The 19,330-nt window shown below is 60.5% G+C and overlaps 2 protein-coding genes across 3 annotated transcripts; one reads left to right on the top strand and one right to left on the bottom strand.

The window, feature by feature from the left end:
- The first annotated feature begins 1,199 nt into the window (after positions 1 to 1,199).
- On the top strand, positions 1,200 to 9,402 carry FKBP2 (FKBP prolyl isomerase 2). 2 transcript variants are annotated; one of them, XM_073351757.1, is made up of 6 exons: positions 1,200 to 1,451; positions 3,190 to 3,358; positions 3,632 to 3,744; positions 6,907 to 6,953; positions 7,495 to 7,530; positions 7,848 to 9,402. In XM_073351757.1, the coding sequence occupies exons 1-6, from the start codon at positions 1,273 to 1,275 to the stop codon at positions 7,907 to 7,909; spliced, it is 606 nt and encodes a 201-aa protein (XP_073207858.1). In that variant the 5' UTR covers positions 1,200 to 1,272; the 3' UTR covers positions 7,910 to 9,402. The 2 variants fall into 2 exon arrangements, with proteins under 2 accessions (XP_073207858.1, XP_073207859.1); XM_073351758.1 differs by lacking the exon at positions 1,200 to 1,451 and adding an exon at positions 2,550 to 2,755.
- Positions 9,403 to 9,741: 339 nt separating this feature from the next.
- Positions 9,742 to 13,744, bottom strand: PPP1R14B (protein phosphatase 1 regulatory inhibitor subunit 14B). Its single transcript, XM_073351759.1, has 4 exons — positions 12,677 to 13,744; positions 11,253 to 11,336; positions 10,570 to 10,602; positions 9,742 to 10,126 (listed from the first exon to the last, which is right to left on the bottom strand). Exons 1-4 carry the CDS (start codon positions 12,893 to 12,895, stop codon positions 10,058 to 10,060), a joined length of 405 nt encoding a protein of 134 aa, XP_073207860.1. The 5' UTR covers positions 12,896 to 13,744; the 3' UTR covers positions 9,742 to 10,057.
- Between the last annotated feature and the right edge of the window lie 5,586 nt (positions 13,745 to 19,330).

The following is a 19,330-nucleotide window of genomic DNA, read 5'->3' as shown; positions in this document are numbered from 1 at the left end:
CCCCCTGCTAACCCAACCCTGGGCTCCCCAACCTACACATCACTTGCCTCCTGAGGCAAGATCCATGAGTGAGGGGGACAGGGCTCAAGAGCCTTGGGATCAGAAACAAAGGGGGCTGGGGCAACAGCCCTTGGCAAATGGAAGAGGTCGCAAGCCAAAGCAGCAGTGTCCAAAGCCAGGACAGAGGTGTCATGACCCAGATGCCAGGGTCCAAAGGCAGGATGGTGTCATGGCTTGGATGCCCCAAAGCCAGGACAGGGGTATCATGACCTGGATGCCAGGATCTGAATTCAGGTTGGGGGTGGTGCAGCCCAGACATAATGCTCTCCAGTAATACCCAGGGCCAGGGGAGGGTTGTGTTTGGCTTACGTCAGCTATAATTACCACCACCCTAGTTTGCAACTGGCACATAGCCATAGCAGGATACCTCAGATCTCATCTAATCACCCCATCTTCTGGCAAAATGCCCCCTGGGATTCCAGGAGGGAGCACACAGCCCTGCAGGCCCCAACGATGCCAGGGACAGAGCTGGATGGTGATGTTAACCCCTTTGCATCAGGGACCTCTCAGGGCAATAATAGGACTCCCCCCATAAACCCCTTGCCATCCTCTTACCACCCCAGTCAGCCACCCCCAACTGCCGCCCTGGGCACTGAGTGAATGGTGCCAACAGCCTCCCTGAGGCAGGAGAAGCATCAGATCCAGCCCCGTCACACCTGTACAACTAGCAAGCCGGGTGAGCACTTGGCACTGGAAAAGCAAAGGGAAAGGAAAAGATAAAGGGGGGGAACCCTCCCCTCCCACCAAGCCTGCTCCCTCCAGCGCTGTCATGGGGCACTGGCACCCCCTAGTGGGGATAATGGGCATGGCCATGTGGGGAAGGTGCCATCTCTCCTCTGGCCCTGGGACAGACTGACGGGGGAGCCCCAAGTGTGTGGGGTGAGGGGGTCAGGAAGGGGGCCTTGGGGGGTCGCAGGAGCTGGGGCAGATCCTGGGAGATACTGATGGATGCCAGGGGTCACTAGAGATGGGGGTGCAGAGCGGGGGAAGGGCTGGGCCAAGGCAGAAGAACAAGGGTGGTGGGGGAGCTCTAGGGCTGGGAGGGCAGGGGTCGCCATGAGCCATCGGGGTCCTGGGGTCAGAGGTGGGCACTGGGGGGTCACATGGGGTCAGGGGTCACAGAGGGTCAAAGGACCATATAAGGTTATCTGAGGTCACAGAGCGTGTCCCTGAGGGGTGAACCCCGCCCAGAGCAGAAAGGACCCGCCCCCCATGGACGCCATTTTGCGTCGCCAGCAGCCAGATCGGAAGTGCGGTTGCCCCTGGTCACGTGACACGGAGCCGCGCTGTTCACGTGATGAGGAAGATGGCGGCTTCCGGCCCCGGCCAATCGGGAAGTGGGAGCTGTCGGCGGCTGCGCAGAGGGGTTTGGAGCAGGGTCTGGCGAGGAGGTGAGAGCGGGGGATGGGGGGTCCCGAGGGAGCCCAGGGGCGGGGGGCCCCAGCAGGGGACGTGGAGCCCCAAGAAAGCGGGGGTCCAGCGAGAGGGGCGAGGGGCCCGGAGAGGGAAGGCCCAGGTCATGGGGGTGCAGGGAGGGGGGACTCCCAGGGTCACAGCGGATTGAGGGGGGGTGAGCTGGGGGCTGGGGGGTCCCAGGAGTCTGGGGGTGCAGGGAGGGGGGACTCCCAGGGTCACAGCGGATTGAGGGGGGGTGAGCTGGGGGGTGGGGGGTCCCAGGAGTCTGGGGGTGCAGGGAGGGGGGACTCCCAGGGTCACAGCGGATTGAGGGGGGGTGAGCTGGGGGCTGGGGGGTCCCAGGAGTCTGGGGGTGCAGGGAGGGGGGACTCCCAGGGTCACGGCGGATTGAGGGGGGCTGGGGGAAGCCAGGAGTCTGTGAGGCAAGTGGGGCCCAAGCGGGATCTACCCCTGAGGAAAGGGCCGCAGAGGGTCCCAGTGGGGGGTGGCCAGGGAGAGGCAATCTGGATCCATAGGGAGTGGAGGCAGGGGGCCCGGGCAGGGGAGCAGGGCCCTGTTGAGGTTTGGGTGCCCCGCAGGCATATCAAGGGTTCCCCAGTGACTGAGGTGCCTCCCTGGGGTGCCCAGGACAGGTGGGTATCGAGGGGAACCCGTGGTGGAAGAGGGGAGAGCCCCACAGATCCTGACCAAGTGTGGATCCCCAGGGAGAAGCCAGCTCCTGCAGGGGGGCCTGGGGACATCTGGGTGCACAAGGTGAGGGACCCTGCAGGAGCTGGGGAGATGTGGGTCTGGGCCTGGGAGGCCACAAAAGGCGAGGAGGACCAAGGGGAGGCACAGATGTGGACCCTCCAGAAAGCGGGGGACAGAAGAGTTGGGCAGGGAGAGGGGAGGCATGAGGCACCCTAAGTGGGCAAAGGCAATGTGCATCGCATGGGGCCTGATATTGGGGGGAACTGCAAACGCACACTGTTAGGGGAGCAGATATCACTGGGGGGTGGGAATGGGGGGCACAGGTAGGGAGACCCCACTGAGGCGCATTGGGTGGGTGGGAATGGGGGGCACAGGTAGGGAGACCCCACTGAGGCACACTGGGGAGTGGGAAGGGGGATACAGATGGGGAAATCACATTGAGGAGAGCTAGACTAGGGGATGCAGGTGGGGAGACTTGGTGGACTTAGGGAGACCCCATCGTCCACAAGATTCTCTGGCTGGCACACCAGAGGGCAGTGGTGCTACTAGGGAAGGGAGAGGAGGAGAGGCTCCTTCAGCTGGAGGACAGGTAAGTGGGGCATCCAGAGGCTCCCAGGCTGGGACGGGGGGGATCCGGACGGATGGACAACGCACCGCTGCATGCCTAGGGTAGGATCTGGAGGGGCGGGTAGCAGTATGAAGGACCAGTGGAGGGCTTAAAATATTTACAGCATGTCACTGTGTGTTTGAGTTGGGGGGGAGGGGGCATGGGGTGTGCAGAGGATTGGTTCAGGCCCAGGGCATGGGATGACAGCACCTTCCTTTCTAGGGGATGCTGGCTCTGAATTGGTCCCAGGGCAAGGGTACTGGATGGCTCAGGGGGAGGGAATAGGATATGGGGACTTTCCTCTTTAGGGGGGCTGGCTCCAATCCAGCTCAGTGGGGGGGACACACTGGTTGGGATTGAGGGCAAGTCTCTTGGTTTACCCCCACTATCTGGGTTCTTGTTGCATGTCCTTCCAGGATGCAGTTGAGCCAGGCCACAGCGCTACTCACACTCTGCCTGTCGGCGCTTTGCCAGCCAGCGTTGGGCACTGAGGGCAAGAGAAAACTGCAGATTGGTGTCAAGAAGCGGGTGGAGAACTGCCCCATCAAATCCCGCAAGGGAGATGTGCTGCACATGCATTACACCGTGAGTGCTACCCCATGGTAGGGAAGGGGGCAGTGCCAACCAGCTAGGGCCAGGGGGTCTGTATGCCAGCAGGCACGGGAGGCACCAGCTAGCCCAAGGTTCTGGGGCCAAGGAGAGACCTAGCCAGCCGACGTCACTGGTGCGCCATTAGTGCAGGGGAAAGGAAGGGCACAAGTATTTGCCAGTAGCTCCTGGGGCAATGTTTGTGTGTTGCAAGAAGGGAGTGTCTAGCTGGGGGCAGGCCCCTCCATCTCACCCCCTCCTTTCCCACAGGGCAAGCTAGAAGACGGGACCGAGTTTGACAGCAGCATCCCACGTGACCAGCCCTTCATCTTCTCGCTGGGGACGGGCCAAGTCATCAAAGGCTGGGACCAAGGCCTGCTTGGGTAACGTCCTGCCCTGCAAGTTGGGGGAGGGGGTGTTGAGAGCAGTCCCCCCACATTGAGCCTGGCCTCAGCTCAAGCTGTGGCTGGAATCACAGAGTGAGGGACCCAGGCGTCCAGCTCGTGGAGGGGCATGTGGCACAGTCCCCTTTAGCCTCTCTCCATATGTCACTTGGCCTCCCCCTTCTCTGGTGTTAATCACGTTTATTACAGTAGCCCCTGAGGACCCTCTGCTGTCCCAGGCACTGCACAGTCAGGACCGGCTGCAGCCCTGCCCTCCCCACCCAGCTCCTACTTGACCAGCGGGAGCCTTGGCATGGTTGTGCAGAGCGATCCATGCCCCAGCCTTTGTACAATCTTGGAGCATCCATTGCACTGTGCTACAGCCTAGAACCACCCCCTTTGACAAAGGGTGAAACCCGCTGCTCTGAGACGGGGCCCTTGGGCTCCAGCACCACCTCTTTCCCTGTGGCTGCCCAGCTACTGCCTGGTAGACACTTCATCCCTTTAGGGCGTGATGCAACCAACAGGGATTTGCAGCGACCCGGCACAGCCTTTCCAAAACAGGCAGGTGTTTATTAGTCAATTGGCCTCCATCGTTAAAGGGGCCATCTTAGAATGGAAAACAAAGCTGAAATATGAGTCCATGCTGGCAGCATCACCTGCCACTCTGGTCCAAAGCCTGGAGTCCCTCTGTCTCCCTACACTGAGTGCTGGCAGCTGAAATCTGATCACAGTGACCTCAGCCTCTTGGTGCCCAGGTGCCGCCCTGCTGTGTCTGGGTCTCCTTCTCCCTTGGCTGGTAGTTGTGGCCAGCCAGCAGGACTCCCAGTGTTTCTCCAGGGCTCCCTGCCTAGGGACAGTTCTTGATGCATCAGCCCCCCGCTAGAGAGACCAGCAGCTGTCCCTTCTCCCCTGCACTAGAGGGGAAAGTAACCCCTTCCCACCAGGGGGTGGCAATCCCAAATGGGTGGGGAAACTGAGTCACGACTATGGTTCATACGGATATGACCACAATTCCCACACTCTCCACATGCCTCCTGATCCTTAATTCAGACTTCACTCCACCTGCCCTGTTGGCAGTGATCTTCCTGATGCTGCCAGCCAGCCATCGATCGCTGGGGCTGTCCATTCTGTGTGACTTCACAGCAAAGAGATTAACAGCTTCTTCTCTTTGAAAATGGATGCCGCCTAGTCCTACTCTGGGTCAGCGGCAGAGCTGTAGACAAAACAGGAGTCCTGGCTTCCAGCCTCCGCTGCTCTAACCCACTAGACCCCACTCCCCTCCCAGAGCTGGGGATAGAATCCAGAAGTCCTGGGTTAGAACAGCCCCTTCTGTTCTAACCTCTAGACACGCTGAATATTATGCCATGGTGCTCCAGTTACGTTATTCAACTGTCAGTGGCCATAGCCAAGCTAGTACCACACGCTGTCCATCCCTAGCAGTGGTTACAGGTGGATACCTGGATTTATTTTTTCCCCATGGGGGGCGGATACACCACATAGCCCAATGAGCAGCAGCTCTTCTGACACTACTGTCTTCCCCACTATGACTGTCTCCTATGCTTCTCAACCAATCTTGGTTTTTAAGCCTATTGTCGTTTTGGTTTGGGCTGCCCTGTTTGCTTTTGGAGCCAGCAGTGGTTCACGGGGTGGATGAGCTTATAACCAAGAGCTGACTGACAGTGTGTAGCAAGCAGAAAATGGATTCTCATGCATGTAAGCCACCCTGGGTCAAGCAACAGGGTTGGTAGGGATTCCAAACCTGCCAGGGGGTGGTCAAGTGCCCCAAAAGTGATCCCCACTGGGGGAGGGTGGTATAGTGGTTAGAGCTGCTTAGATCGCTAGTTCTCAGAATGGGGCTAGCTCCTAGGTGCTACTGTAAGACAAACAGGGCCCTAGCCTAGGGCTCTGGAAGCCCTGGTTTCATTCGCTACATGGGCAGGTCACTAGGTTTCTCCATCTGCAGGTGAGGATAATAGCTCTGCCCAGCCTCAGACCTGTCCTAAAGATTGAGGTGCCCAGACCCCGTGGGGATGGGGGCCAGAGCAGTACCGAAGATAGGTCTAGAACTGAGTCTTTCCTGCGCACTCATCCATCCCAAGGCCAGAAGAGCCCACGGTAACCATCTGGCCTGACCTCCTGTCCCAGGCCATTGGACTCATTCTGGCCGAACTAGAGCAGAGCTGTTAGAAGAACATCCCATCTTGATTTAACAGTTGCCATGATAGAGAATCCACAGCAGCCCTTGGGAAAGAGGAGTCCGAGCAAGGGAAATTGGAGACTGGCAATCCCACTGATGCTCACACTCCAATTCCTGGGCTTAGAGGTCCAAATGCAGCCATTACACCATACACCTTCCCTGGATCAGCAGCAGGCTTTGAGCCCCTTCACCTTCAGATCCCCATGAGGCCCTTATTGATTGAGGTACAATGGAGGTGGTTGAACTCTGCCAGATTTCAGCATGTGCAATACATTCATTCTGTTAAATTCCTGCTATTTGTGTTACTAGGGTTAGCCAGCACTCTGTGCCAGTGGGGGATTTCTAGCTGTCATGTGCAGTTGAAGGTAGATAGTCCATTGACAATTTTGGCCTCAGACATTAGGAATCTGGGCAATATTGACTCTCCCATAAACTTGCCCATGATTCATTTTACCTGCACAGACGATCAGCGGCAGAGGTGCCCTGAGCTCTTTGCCATTGTGAAGTGGAGTTTTCCTGATGGCAGAGAAGGGTGTGGGGGTGACTTCCCCAAGATCCATAGAGTGAGTCAGTGGCAGGACCAAGAGTGGAATTCAGGAGTCCTGCCTCCCAGGCCCCTGCTCTAGCCCGTGAGACCCATTCCCCTCCCCCAGGAGTCCTGACTTTCATTCCCACGGCCCCCACACCTTACGCTAGCCCACAGGGCCCCACTCCCCTCCCAGAGCTGGGGGTAGAACCCAGGAGTCCTGCCTTCCAGCCTTAGCTTTTTGCCCCCGGAGAGGGCTCTGAGTGGTGGCGTAACAGGGAAGCTGCAGGGGTGATGTTTGCTGCAGTTGGGCTACAATAAGCAGATGATCCTGTCTTTGCTTCCTTAAAGGGGCTTTGTGGAGGGGAGCAGGGGGGGTCTGATGGAGAAGTCTGGCGCTGTTGACTCAGCAAGTCTCACTGCTGTCTCCTTTCAGGATGTGCGAGGGTGAAAAGAGGAAACTGGTGATTCCCTCCGAGCTGGGTAGGTAGCCAGGGATTGGACTGACCCCCTCTGCAGGGGGAGCGGGGTACAAGGCCTTTCTCCTCTAAGGGACACCAGCTCTGATCCAGTCCTAGCAGGCAGGGACCAATGATCAAACTGTTGGGTCTCTCTCCAGTTTCCACGTCTTGCTAAAGTCACCTGCCCAGAACCACCACCAGAGGGGGCTGTGGGTGGGAATTGAGGGGCATCAGTAGAGGTGGGAGCCTGGGGCTGGGATAGCAGGGGGCTGTGGGTCAGGACTGAGAGGCATCAGGATGTTCACTCCTAGGCCAGTCCCCTGTGGGAAAGCAGGTGGGGGGGAAGGAGGGGCACTGCTTTGGGTGCCCAACAGACACTGACATTTAGGGGAGGGTGCTCTTTGTGCCAGTCTGGCCTCTTTCCCATTGCTCAGCCCCTGCCCGAAACCTCTCCTCCCCCCAGGAGTAGTTGTGTGTCCGTCCCATCCCCTCCATGCCCCGCCGCATTGGGGTGGGGGGTGGTGTCAGTTTCTTGCTTTAATTTTTCTCTGTTTCCTCCCAAGGCTACGGGGACCGAGGGGCTCCACCCAAGATCCCAGGTAAGGCCACCGTGTCCCCCATGTGCTTGGTCCCTGCCTGTCCCTTGGGGCAGTGGTGCCATCTGTGTGAACTGCCAACCCCTCAGATCTCCACAGCTTCCCTCCAGTCTCTCACTAGGGCAGCCCCTCCCCTATTGCTCCCCAGGCAGCAGGGCCCCTATCTGGCCATCGGGCAGTGAGGTCCTCCCCTGTTCCCCTCCCCCACAGCAACATAGGGTCCCCGGTGTGCAGAATGGCTGGGGGGTTCCTGCCTGGGTGGGGGAGGAGTGGGGCAGGATTGCATGATGCCCCCCTGACTTTGCCCTGCCCCCCTCCAGGTGGTGCAACACTGATCTTCGAGGTGGAGCTGCTGAAGATTGAGCGGCGACCGGAGCTGTAGGCAGGCGGCGTTGGCTGTGGGTGGGTGGGGAAGAGGTCTGGGGGGCCTGGGCTTGGTGGGGGGAAGGATGGTGTGTGCACACAGCCACACGGGGGAGCAGAGGGGTGTTCAAAGGAAATCCTGGAAGATCAAAAATAAAAGCACAGACTGGAGCTGCCCAGTGTGTGAGGGGAGTGGGTGCGGGGCAGTGCAAGCCCAGAGCAAAGGAAATGGAGAGCTGGGGCTCCTGGGTGCAATCTCGGAGGGAAGCGGGGGCTCGTCAGAGCAGGGAGTCCAGGCTTCTGGGTTCTCCCCTGCCTCCAGGCAGGTGCTGTGAACCGTCCTGCCATGGAGCAGCACTGCCTGCCTTTGCCACATGGTGGCACCAGGTGCCTGGCAAGAGCTGGCAGCCCCTCCACCTGTGACCCGCTCTCCCAGACGGGTGGGAGGGGCTGCTCACTCTGGGGCGGGGCTGTGCCTGGGACAGCATGGGCAGGGCAGAAGGGAGGCCTAGGGCACTGGCAGTGGCTCCCAGAGGGCATTGGCTTGGAGCCGAGGAGCTGAGCTGGGGGCAAGCCTTGACCTGCTGCAGGCCAGCTTCAAAGGCAGAGCGGGCAACACGTGGGAACCAGCAGCAGTGACTCAGCCTGCTCCCAGTTCCACCCTGTGACACAGCAGCCGCACCCTGTGCTCACAAGGGCCCCGGGACAGGACAGCAGGGGCTGTGGGTCAGGAGCGAGGGCCACTGGCAGACCTGGGGTGGATTGCCCAAGGAGAGGAGGGAGGGGCAGTGCCAGGCCCATCTGGTCAGCCCCATCCTCCATTACTCAGCAGGGTGGATCGGGGAGCCAGCTGGGTTGCTGCTGGAGGGCAGGGAGCCGGGCTGGGGTGTGGTGGAGTGGAGGCTGCCAGCACACTCGTCCCCACCACAGTGGGGTGCTGGCCCCAGCCCTGTCCTGCCGGCTCCCAGCCGCCCGGTGACCTCAGGCCGGAAGCACGAAGTGCGGCTGCCGCCCGATTCGTTCCAGGAGCCAGGGACATTCTTTCCGTGCTGAGCTCAGCCCTGCCACGAGTGGGGGAGGGGAGGGACTCAGGCTGGCCTGGACGGAGCCTAACTGGCCTCCTGGGGCATGGACGTCACAGGGCCAGGGAGCCCCCCTGAGCACAGCCAGCCTGTTGCCAGTGCTGGGACCCCCCTTGTCACCTGGTTGCCACAGCAGCTGCCTCCCATGGGAGGGAGGGCCTGGGGAGTGCAGAGCTGGCAGTGGCTGTGCATGGGGAAGGAGAAGGGCTGCTCTGGGGGTGCGAGGTGGTACCATTGGCTGGCGCTGGGCACCCCAATGCTTGGCCAAGCACCTGCGTGGGGCTCAGTTGGCCCTTCCTCTGCCTGTCTTTCCCAGGTGATTTGCAGATGCTGAGGGCTTCCCTTAGTACTGATGACCCCCACTCCCCATTAGCATCTTGGCTGGGCCTGCTGGCAGGAACAGTGTTACCCTGCTAGGGATCCCACCACCCTTGTTGGGAAAATGGGGCCCAGGCTGGACCTGCCCCCCATTCCCTTCTTCAAATGGGGGTATCCACCCACAGTCCCCCTGCTCCCATCAAACAATGCTTGGGAAAGGGGGTGGTCATCCCAAGACGGAAGCCCTGCTGATTCCCATCCCACATAATGCCCTTCAGCCCCCCCACACTTGGGAGTGTCCCCCACACATGCACCAGTGCCCACTTATACCAGTGGGTCCCACCCTCTGGCCCCCAACCTGCCTGCAGCAGTTTCCCCCCTTGGTCCTGCACCCCCCAAACCACTCACCTTACCCCACTCCAGCCCCCCCATGCAGAACAGCAGCCCCCCCAACTCTCAAACTTTTATTAAATTCATATAAAAACACAACAGAAAATTCATGTAATAATTAAAAAATCCTTAAAAATATCAAATCATAACCCCCCTAGGGCCCCCCACTACCAAAAAAGAGGGGGCTCACATGGGGGTATTGCTAAGGAGCTGTCCAGCTGGCTAGTGATTATCAATGCGCTGGGGAGGTTAAGGAGGGGGGGCCCCTCCCTCTACACCCCCAAACTTTAGAGGGGTTCCCCCACTCCAGCCTGGTGCCATTGGTTGCTTTTCCCACTCCCTCAGCTGGAGGAGGTGGGTCTGAGGAGGTGGGGGGGTCACTTCTTCTGGGGGGTGCTGAGCTTCTGCATGCCTCGGATCTTGTCGAGCAGGTCCCCCACAAAAGCCTGGTGGGGAGGAAGAGGAGAAGGGTTACAGGGGGCAGGAGGGGAATGCCCTTTTCCTTTCTGATAGAGTGCTGGAGGACTCCCACCTACCCTGCTCTAACCCACTTGACCTTGCTCCCCTTCATAGACAGCCCCCACCCCCTCCCAGGCTGGTTCCTTCCCCTAGCTGCCCAGGATCCTCTAAGGATACAGCCCCACCCAGCGGTAGGTTTCAGAGGGCCCCAGAAACCAGCTCTGGAGAGGAAGCCCACACCCCAAAATGACAGGTGTGCAGGGGGGAACTGGAGAGGGAATAGCAGCTGCTGACACCCCCCCACCCCAGACTGATCACAACAACTGCGGGGGGGCGGGCCCAGAGCCATCCACCTCCCCTCCCACTGTCCAGGGGGCGGGTCCCAGTGTTTCTGGCTCCTGTGTGAGATGGAGGGGGACTTGTCACTCACCTCTGTGGGCTTGTAACAGTCAACCAGGAGCTCCTGGGGAAGGGAAAGAGAGGAGGGTCAGGGCTGAGGGGGGGCCTCCCATGGGGATCCACCTCTAGGTCCAGTTGCCACCCCCAACATAACAGTTCTTGCAGTGCAGCTATCCTGCCCCCCCCCCATCCCTGCCTCATGGTTCACACCAGGATCTCCTACCCCAGCTCCTCACCTTATATCCCCCTTCCTTGTAACTCCCAGCCCTGCTTCCTCCCCTGCCAGCTCCTGCCCCATGGCTTCCAAGACCCCACCACACCCTGTCCCTCGGGTTCCCCGCCCCCTCAGGCTGCATGATCCCCAGCCCTGTATCACAATCCCTCCCCTCCTAGGCCAGCTCCCCCCTCATCTCAACAAGCTGGCATGAAACCTCACCCCATGGGTGGCTACTACAGGCCCCTCCCTGCAGCCAGGTCAGTGCTGTCCCAGATTCTACCCCCACCAGGCTGGCTACCATCCCCTACAGTGTGGTGCTTTGCTGCCCCAATCTTTCCCCTCTAGCCTGGCACTCCACCAACCCCCTGCCACCATCCTAGGCACCTCACTAGTCCCAGCCCCACCGTGCACTCCCCCCCCACCCCCTGGACTGCCAGCTGAGCCCCACGGGAATGACAGCGTGCCCACTGGCAGGGGGACCCTGCTGCACCCCCTACCTTCACCCTGGCTCCCCGGGCATCATCGCTGCCCATGTCCAGCAGCTCATCTACATCAATCTCCAGCTCTGGGATCTCCTCCTCCTGGGGAAGGGGTGGAAATGATGTGGGGGGTTAGTGCACTGGGGTAGCCCCCCAACTAGTTACCTCCCCACAGACACAGCAAAGAACAGACCAGCCCCCACCTTGGACTGAGACTGAGCAGTGCATGCTGGGAGCAGTCACACCTACCCCCATCACCCAGCTTCCCCCCACCCACACTAAACCAGACTGGGAACCTGGGGGGTGGGGGGGATTAGCAGTTGGAAGAGTTTTAGCAGCACAACAGAAACGGCCTAATCAGGTCACCCGCCACTCCAGAAGCCAGGCTCAGACCTCCTCTCCCCCGCAAAAGAACCCCGACTAATCAGCTCCCTGGCTAATTATATTCAGAAGTTGGGCTCTCCCCCGCGGGGGGGGCACGGCAGACACCAGTCTGAACAATAGATTCAGCCCCTCAAGCAGCTCCAGCTACTTACAGCCCCATTAGCCATCTCAGAGACAAGCTCCATATGGCGCATGGGGCCCTGTACAAACAGCCCTGGCACCTCCCCACAGAGGTGGCTGCATCTCAGCCCCTGGGAGGGATCCCTGCGTGCGCCCCTCCCCCCAGCGCTGTGTGCAAGCGGGAGTCACCGAAATCCCCACGGAGATTTGGAAACAGGAAGCAAGTCAGCTGGAAGCCAGGGAAGAGTCAGGCCGCCCTTCCCCCCACCGCTGCCCCACCCCCTGTTCTTGGGGGGAGCGTCCACATACACTAGCCTGTGCCCCCCCGTGGGGGGATTCCCCCACCAACATCAAAAACTGATTAATTCCAGCAACCCGCCCCCAAAGCTTCCCAAATGCCCTGGACCCCTCACCAAAGAGGACAGAGGCAAACGGGCGGGGTAATTCCCCCCCCCCCGACAATTTAGGAATTAACTGTTTAGATTCCATCCAGCCCCACTGACTTTGGAAACGGGGGCAGGGCTGCCAGGCTGCCTGTTTGCCCCCCCTGAGACTTTAAAGCGGTTACCGCCTGCAAAGGAAATCCTTGGAACTAAGCAGCGTGAGAAACTTGGGGGAAGTTGGAGGACCCCCTCCCGCCCGAATGCGGGGGGTTAGCAGCTGTCCAACCCGACCCCCAAATCCACCGGCTACAGAGCGAATCTGGGGGAGACCTGGCGCGTAGGGTGAAGGTCGGAGTGGGATGGCGGCTCCCAGCTGGGGGTCACAATCATGTGACCGGGCGAGATCTGGGTTTTGGGGCCTGGAAGGGGTGTCCTCGGGCGAATGGGGGAGGGGACTCCCCTAGTTTGGCTGTGGGGGTGATAGGGAAGCTGGGGGCTCGGGGGTCCCTGGCAGGCAGAGATGGGGCTGTTCCAGGACCCGGGGGGACGGGGTACCTGGCAGTCGTACAGCTGCGTGAGCTGCTCCAGGATCCACTCCTCCAGGTTGAGCCGCTTGCGAAGCTCCTTGCGATCGTATTTCACCGTGACCTTCCCCTGGCGCCGGCCCGGCCCCTCCTCCTCCTCCTGGCCCGGCTCCCCCGGGGGGCTCTGGAAATACACGCGGGGGCTTGTGGCCCCCGCCCGGCCGCTCTCCGGGCTGCAAGGCGCTGCCATCCGCCGGACCGGGGACCCGAACCGGGTCAGAACGGGCTGCCCCCCGAACCGGGCCCACGTGGGCTCAGAACCTCCGGCTGCTGATCCCGGGAGCGGCTCTCAGGTGGATCCTGCGGATGCTGCCTCAGCCCAGACCCCGGCCCACGTGGGTCCAGAACCGAAGCCGCCTTCAGCTGCCGATACCGCGATGGAAGGAACCAGGTCCGCCTCCTGCCCTCGCGGGAACCAGAACCGGATCCTGCTATTACCGGCTCGGGGCTCTGCCTCCAAGGAACCAGGACCACGTGCAGTCTGGGCCAGATCCTTCTACGGCACGGAACCGGGCCCAGGCCGGAACCAGAACCGCCTTCAGCCTAGAACTAGGTGCTGGGTCGAGATTCACTTCTTGTCTGCACCGAATCAGGACCAAACACGCATCCGTCCTGCCTTTTTCTGGGACCACGTGCAAACCGAACTGAGGCCGATCCTCCTCCCGGACCCTAATTCGCTTCTTGCCAGAACCTAGTACGACCAGAACCGGGTCATGCTGCTGCCTTGGCCCGAACTGGGTCCGGATCCCCTCTTCTTCCTGGTGTTTCCGGGCCGGGATCAGAACCAGAATATGGAAAAGCCCCGTCTCCTGCTGGTACAGGATCCGCCCGGTGCTACCGCTACCGGGTCTTCTCAGCCCCAGTTCCTAGTACCGGCTTCGGCCAGCGCTGTCCTGGGTGCTAGGGCCGGGACCTCTGGGACTCACTCGCGCCAGCCGCAGTACCGGTTCCTCCCGGCTCCGGTTCGGTTCCGATCCGCTCCCCCCGACGGCCCCTTTGTCCCGCTGCTGCTGCTATGGCTCGCTCCTCGTCTCCCTCCCCCGCCCCCTCCCCGCCCCCTTAAAGGGGCCGCGTGTCTGTCTGTCTGTCCGTCCCCTCCCCCCGTCCTTCTGTCCGTCAACACCCTCCTCACGAGATGGGAAGGGAGGTCAGGCTGCGCCCCCGCCACCCATTGCAGGGTCTGTCTGTCAGTCCGTCGTTCCCTCACCTCTTGTGTCCGCCTGTCTGTCCGTCATTCCCCCCCCCCACTGCAGGGGGTGGAGTGAGGTCAGCCTGCTCGGCCCCAACCCAGCGACTTTTTGTCCCATCCATGGTCTATTCCCCCCCGCCCGCCCCGGTCCCTCCGTCAACCCTCCCCCACGGGACAGGGAGCTCGGCCTACCCCTCCCTCTAACCCAAGGTCGATCGGCCTGTCTCTCTGCCCCCCCCCCCCCCCCCGTCTGTCCATCCCGGAGGTATCCCGCCCCTAAACTCCCTCCCCCCCCCATACCCAGGGGCTGTCTGCTCCTTCCCCATGGGGTTCTGCCTGTCTGTCACAGACCTGGGGGCGGCGGGGGGGGCGGATTCTGCCCTTCCGCTGCACATGCTGTGTGTCCAGGCCACAGGGTTTATTCTTGGTGGTTTCTTCCCTCCGCCCCCCGTTTGTCCATCCATTCCCCCATCTAATTCCCCCACCATATCTTGCCCCTCTCTGGCCTCTCCAGGGCATGCCGATTTGTCCTTCTGTCTCACAATGGGGGGGAGGGGGCATGTCTGTCTGTCCATAACAAAGGAGCTGTCAATTTGTCCAACCCCCCTGCCCCCTCCCCTAGCTGTCCCCACAGACAGCTGAGCTTCCCCCCTCATGTCCGTCCCCGTCTATGTCTCCATCCTTCCTGTTCTGCTGTGGGAAATCAGCGATGGTTGGGGAGGAGCAGCTCCCTGCAGCCTGGGAGATAGCAAGGAAGGAACCCCCCTTCCCATCTGGCTCAGGCTGCAGTTTGTGAGGGGGTAGGGGATGGGGGGGCATTTGGAGAGGGACTAGGGTAGAGACAGTGAGAGCTGAGTGGCTGGGAAATCTAGTGATGGCTCCTCATGCTGGTGGGGCAGGGGGGCTGTGTACCCAACCCAAGCATCCCTGGCTTGGTGCTGAGATGCAGCCACCTCTGGGGTGGGGCATGGAGCTGTTTATACAGGGATCCCTTGCCTGGTGCTGAGATGCAGCCACCTCTGGGGTGGGGCATGGAGCTGTTTATACAGGGATCCCTTGCCTGGTGCTGAGATGCAGCCACCTCTGGGGTGGGGCATGGAGCTGTTTATACAGGGATCCCTTGCCTGGTGCTGAGATTCAGCAGTCCCTGGAGAGGGCTGCAGGACCAAGGATCCCTTTGCCCCTGCTGAGCTGCAGCTAGTGCCACCTCTGGGGTGGGGCACAGGGGCAGTACAGACCAGTATTATGCTCCCTGCAGAGAAGTTAGTAGAGCTAGAGGTAAGGGGGAGAGGGCGGCGGGGCGGATTTACAGGGGTGGAATGGAAAGGCCTGGAGGCCTGGGTTCACATTCCCCTTCTCACATGGAAAACTCGAGGGCGGGAGGGTGGGCTGGGGCATGTTTTCCTGCTTGCTAGCAACCACGCTGGGGTGTAGCCCCCCACCTGCCCAGGGGGCGGAGGAGCGGGTCAGCAGAAGGAGGGGTGATGGTAGAGACGTTTCAGCGGGGTTGGGGGGAGGCTGCTGTGGAGAGGGGATGCGGGGGTTGGGGGATAACGGGATACAAAGGGACAGCAGGAGCAGCGCTTCAGTAGGTTCCATCGCCCCCGCCCCCGCCCCAGTCCATGTACACACACCCCCTGACCCCATTGGCAATTTGCGGGGCGGGGCCCTGGGGGGTGGGGCCCTGGGGGCCGCTGTCCCTTTAAGAGCTGGCTCCCTGCGGCCGGCCTGGCCCAAGGCGTCGGGAAAACACGTGGCCGGGACTGAGTAACAGAGCCGCGATTCAGACGCTTCCTGGCCTGGCCAGGGCCCCGGAGCAAGCGCGGCAGCTGCGCCCGGCTGTGACACCCTCCGTGGCCTGATCCGAGCCTACCTCTGTGCCTGCGCCCGCAAGCGACTCTGCCAAAGGGAGCCCCCCTTGCACTCCTGTGGCTGGCATCACCTTGGGTGGTCCCCACAAGTCCCCCAGCTATCTGCTTCCTACCACACTCCCCCAGCATGATGCAGATCATACCCTTCCGGGCACCACGCTGGCACTGCCCGTGTGCCCAGGATGCTGGGGCAAGGGCACCGGTTAAATGCCCCCGGGGGGGGGGTCCCCAGTGTGGGGAGCTGGAAGCCAGGACTCCTGGGTTCTATCCTTGGCTCTGGGAGGGGAGTGAGGGTATCTCCTTGCAGCCCTTCAGTTCTGTTGTGTTTCAGGAAGGGGAGACGAGTGGGTAGAACGGAGCAGGGGCCTGAAAATCAATGTCTCCCCAGAGACGTCCCAGCCACCATGGTAATGGCTGGGGATGGTGGGTGCTACCCCACAATCTGCATCACGCAGCATCCAGGGTGCTGTGGATGCAGCTGTATCATAATCCAGTCCCAAGCGCTATCCCCATGGGACAGACAGGGGCGTGTGGGGGGTGACTGCAGCAGATGGGTGCCGCTTGTGAGCAGGCACTAGGGGTCAGTGCAGCCTGCGGTGGTCCGATGCACTATCCCCATGCAACTATGAGCATGCTGGGTGTGTGCAGCAGCAATGCAGCCTATATGCATGCATTGGAGTCATGCAGCCTGCATCATTCCCATGCTGTGACCACATGCAGCTAGCACAGAGTTTGGGGCACATTGATGCAGCTATAATCATGCACTAGGGTCAATGCAGCCTTGCACGAGTCCTATGCAGCTGAGAGCCACAGAACAATGCACCATTCCATTGGACTGCCGCTGTGCAACAGGCGGGGAGGCCGTGCAGCACACGGATGCAGCCTCTGGGCATTAGTGGCAGGGCCACCTCTACTCTTCCCATGGGCTGTCCCCATACAGCAGGCAGGTGTTCGGGGCTGCATCCAGCCCATTGCCACAGCCTGTGAGTATGCACTAGGGTCGGTGCACACTGTTCCGCTGGCTCGTAGGGCCCTTGGGTGCAGGAAGCGCCGCGTGGCACCTGCGACGGGCTGAGATCCATTCATGGAGCCCGGGGTAGGTTTCAGGAACGTAAAGACTCAGGCACACAAAGGCTGCTCCCTGCGCGGGTGCGGCGGGCTGCGGGGACACTGCCACCTGCTGGCTACTCGTGGAGTAGTCGCAGCCAGGACAAAAGGGAAATGGTATTCGCCCATAGATGGAAGGGGTGGAGCTGCTAGTCTGGATTGAGGGCCACTGGGAGAGGTGGGGTGGGGAGCCCAGGCCTGGGATAGCAGGGAGCTGTGGGTTGTGGCTGAGGGGCACCAGCAAAGCACAGGGCTTGGTAGCAGGCAGAGAGGAGTATCCAGATAGATACCTTGTAATTTGAGACCCAAACACTCTCTTTAGCTTACATCAGTACTGTGCTCCCTGCCCCCCATGGCTCCCACTCTGCCCCAGACCCAGGCGCTGCCCTTGGTTCCAGAGCTGCCCCCACAGCCTGTTTGCTCTCATTGCAAATTCCCCCAGCTCCACCCCCACCAGGTTCCTCAAGGCACAGCCCTCTCCCCCTTTTCCCCCTCCCCACATTATTTATTCCCCAGAAAGGCTGGCATGGGGCCCAGGGGAAGGAGCAGAGGCAGATGGGGCCTGGCAACAGGAATAGCCCCAAAGGGGCTCCGTACAGACAGAAAAGTATTGCCCATTTGTGGAAACTGCAGGGGGGGGGCAGGTGAGGCATTGCTGGAGTGGGGGGTTAGAGAGGGGTGTGCAATAGGCCCCCCTCCTGCTGCTCCCCACACTAGGCACTAGACGGCTAGATTTCCCTCACAGCATCCCAAGGACCCCAAGTGGCAGGTGCACGGAGGCGGGGGCCCTGCTGCCTGGGTCTGATCCCATCTCTGGTGAATCCTGTTCTCTCCCCATGCCTCTTTGTTTGCCATGCTGGAAACTTCCTTGGGATCCCCTTGCCTGATCCGGTGCTGGGGGGCACTGTGCTGCAGGCAGCAGGGTGGGTGGGCTCAGTAGAGGGCTCTCTCTCCTTTGCAGTCAGTGCTGGCCGCTCTCCCCACATAATCAGTATTGGCCCATATGGGGGCTTAGGGGTCTGGAACTGGCTTGGGTCAAAGGCCTAGTTGATGGCAGTAGTTAACATCTTCCAGCTCAGTTCCCCAGCCCAGCACTGCTTGTGTCCCAGTGGAGTTTAGAAAGAGAAAGAGAGGAGAAATACGGGGAATAGGAAAGGTGAGGGGGATGGGGGTACATGGGGTCCCTGGCAAGAAGGGAATGGGGGACCCTGGCATGGGGGGGAGAATGGGGGATTCTGGTATGGGAATAGGGGGCAAACAGAGTCCCAGGGAAGAGGGATGGGGTGGTGGGAAATGCAGTGAGTTCCTGAAATAGAGGAGGATGGGTGCGTGGTGCCCAGGGAGCTTTGGGGATGGAGGGATTTGAGAAGCCTTATTGCGCTACACAGTGTCTGACCCTTTAGTATTAGCTGAGATCTAAAGCCCAGCTCCTGAATCATTAACCCCGGCATCAGGGGCACATCCCCACACAGTTCCCCCATTAAATCCCAGACTTCCCTACACTTTTACACACATCCCCAAACACCCCCTTTGGGCTGAATCCCTAGAGGGGCTATTCCAGTAGGGGGAAGTTGTTGGTGGGGGTTAGTTTATATGGAGTGTAGCTCCCCATCCCATTCCAGTGGTTCCCTACCAATCCATGCCCCATAGAATTAAAAGTGTTGTTTACATAGGACCTACAGGAAGTAGGGCCCAGTACAACTGGCATGGGGAGGGAGGGTGCTATTGCAAAGGAATGGATTTGGGGGATTGCAAGCCTGGGCTGGATATGGAGGTGGGGGCAATAGGAACCCACTTCTTCCCTTGCTGCTCTTTACATGATCCCAGCCCTCAGGAAGTTGAAAGTGAAGGCTGTATCCTCTCTGGCAGCTGGCCAAGCTGTCTTATGCAATGATCATGTTAAATATCTGACACTCTGCGGGGTGGGTTGGGGCGGAGCTGGGATGTGGACAGGAGTCCTCTGGGGGTCTCGGTAGGAGGCACTCTCCCCTCTCAGGCAGTGGTGACCCCAATATCCCCGCACCGTGTTGGGGGCGCTGTGCAAGCTCAATAGGGGGGCACGTTCCCCACGCAGTCAGTATTGGCCCCAATGCCCCAGTTTGGCACTAGAGGGTGCTGTGCTGCAGGGATCAGAGCTGTGGTCTCATTGGAGCACCAGATGGTTTGTTATTGTAGGGTCTCTCTCCAGGCCCCACCTCTGGAAGGAGGTGGGGGAGGGGGAAGCCTTTCTGGAGGCTGGTACTTCTGTGATGCGCTTCCAGTCAATGTTCCTGAGCTAATAACGCTGCAAAACCTTCCCTCTGTTCCGGGGCGGCTGTCCCTTTAAGAAGTTGCCCCTCCCTAGGGAGGAAGAGGATATTTCTTCTCTCCCCCCCCGCTCCTCCGCCAATCTCTTAAAGGGCCTGTCGCTCAGTCCTCGCAGTCTCTTAAAGGGCCAGCGCCCCACCCACCCCCATTC

This window comes from Lepidochelys kempii, chromosome 7 (assembly GCF_965140265.1).
Source record: "Lepidochelys kempii isolate rLepKem1 chromosome 7, rLepKem1.hap2, whole genome shotgun sequence".
Taxonomy (NCBI): domain Eukaryota; kingdom Metazoa; phylum Chordata; order Testudines; family Cheloniidae; genus Lepidochelys; species Lepidochelys kempii.
The sequence above is the reverse complement of the archived record's forward strand: the minus strand, read 5'-3'. Positions and strand labels throughout refer to the sequence as shown.

What these genes read in the sequence shown, in the direction of transcription:
- FKBP2 (XM_073351757.1), top strand. Translation starts at nt 1,273, where the DNA reads ATGGACGCCATTTTGCGTCGCCAGCAGCCAGATCGGAAGTGCGGTTGC. An exon ending in GGTGATTCCCTCCGAGCTGG is followed by an intron (nt 6,954 to 7,494) that starts GTAGGTAGCCAG and finishes TTTCCTCCCAAG; the next exon opens with GCTACGGGGACCGAGGGGCT. An exon ending in GGCTCCACCCAAGATCCCAG is followed by an intron (nt 7,531 to 7,847) that starts GTAAGGCCACCG and finishes GCCCCCCTCCAG; the next exon opens with GTGGTGCAACACTGATCTTC.
- PPP1R14B (XM_073351759.1), bottom strand. Translation starts at nt 12,895, where the DNA reads ATGGCAGCGCCTTGCAGCCCGGAGAGCGGCCGGGCGGGGGCCACAAGC. An exon ending in CGCAGCTGTACGACTGCCAG is followed by an intron (nt 11,337 to 12,676) that starts GTACCCCGTCCC and finishes CCCCTTCCCCAG; the next exon opens with GAGGAGGAGATCCCAGAGCT. An exon ending in CCCGGGGAGCCAGGGTGAAG is followed by an intron (nt 10,603 to 11,252) that starts GTAGGGGGTGCA and finishes TCCCTTCCCCAG; the next exon opens with GAGCTCCTGGTTGACTGTTA.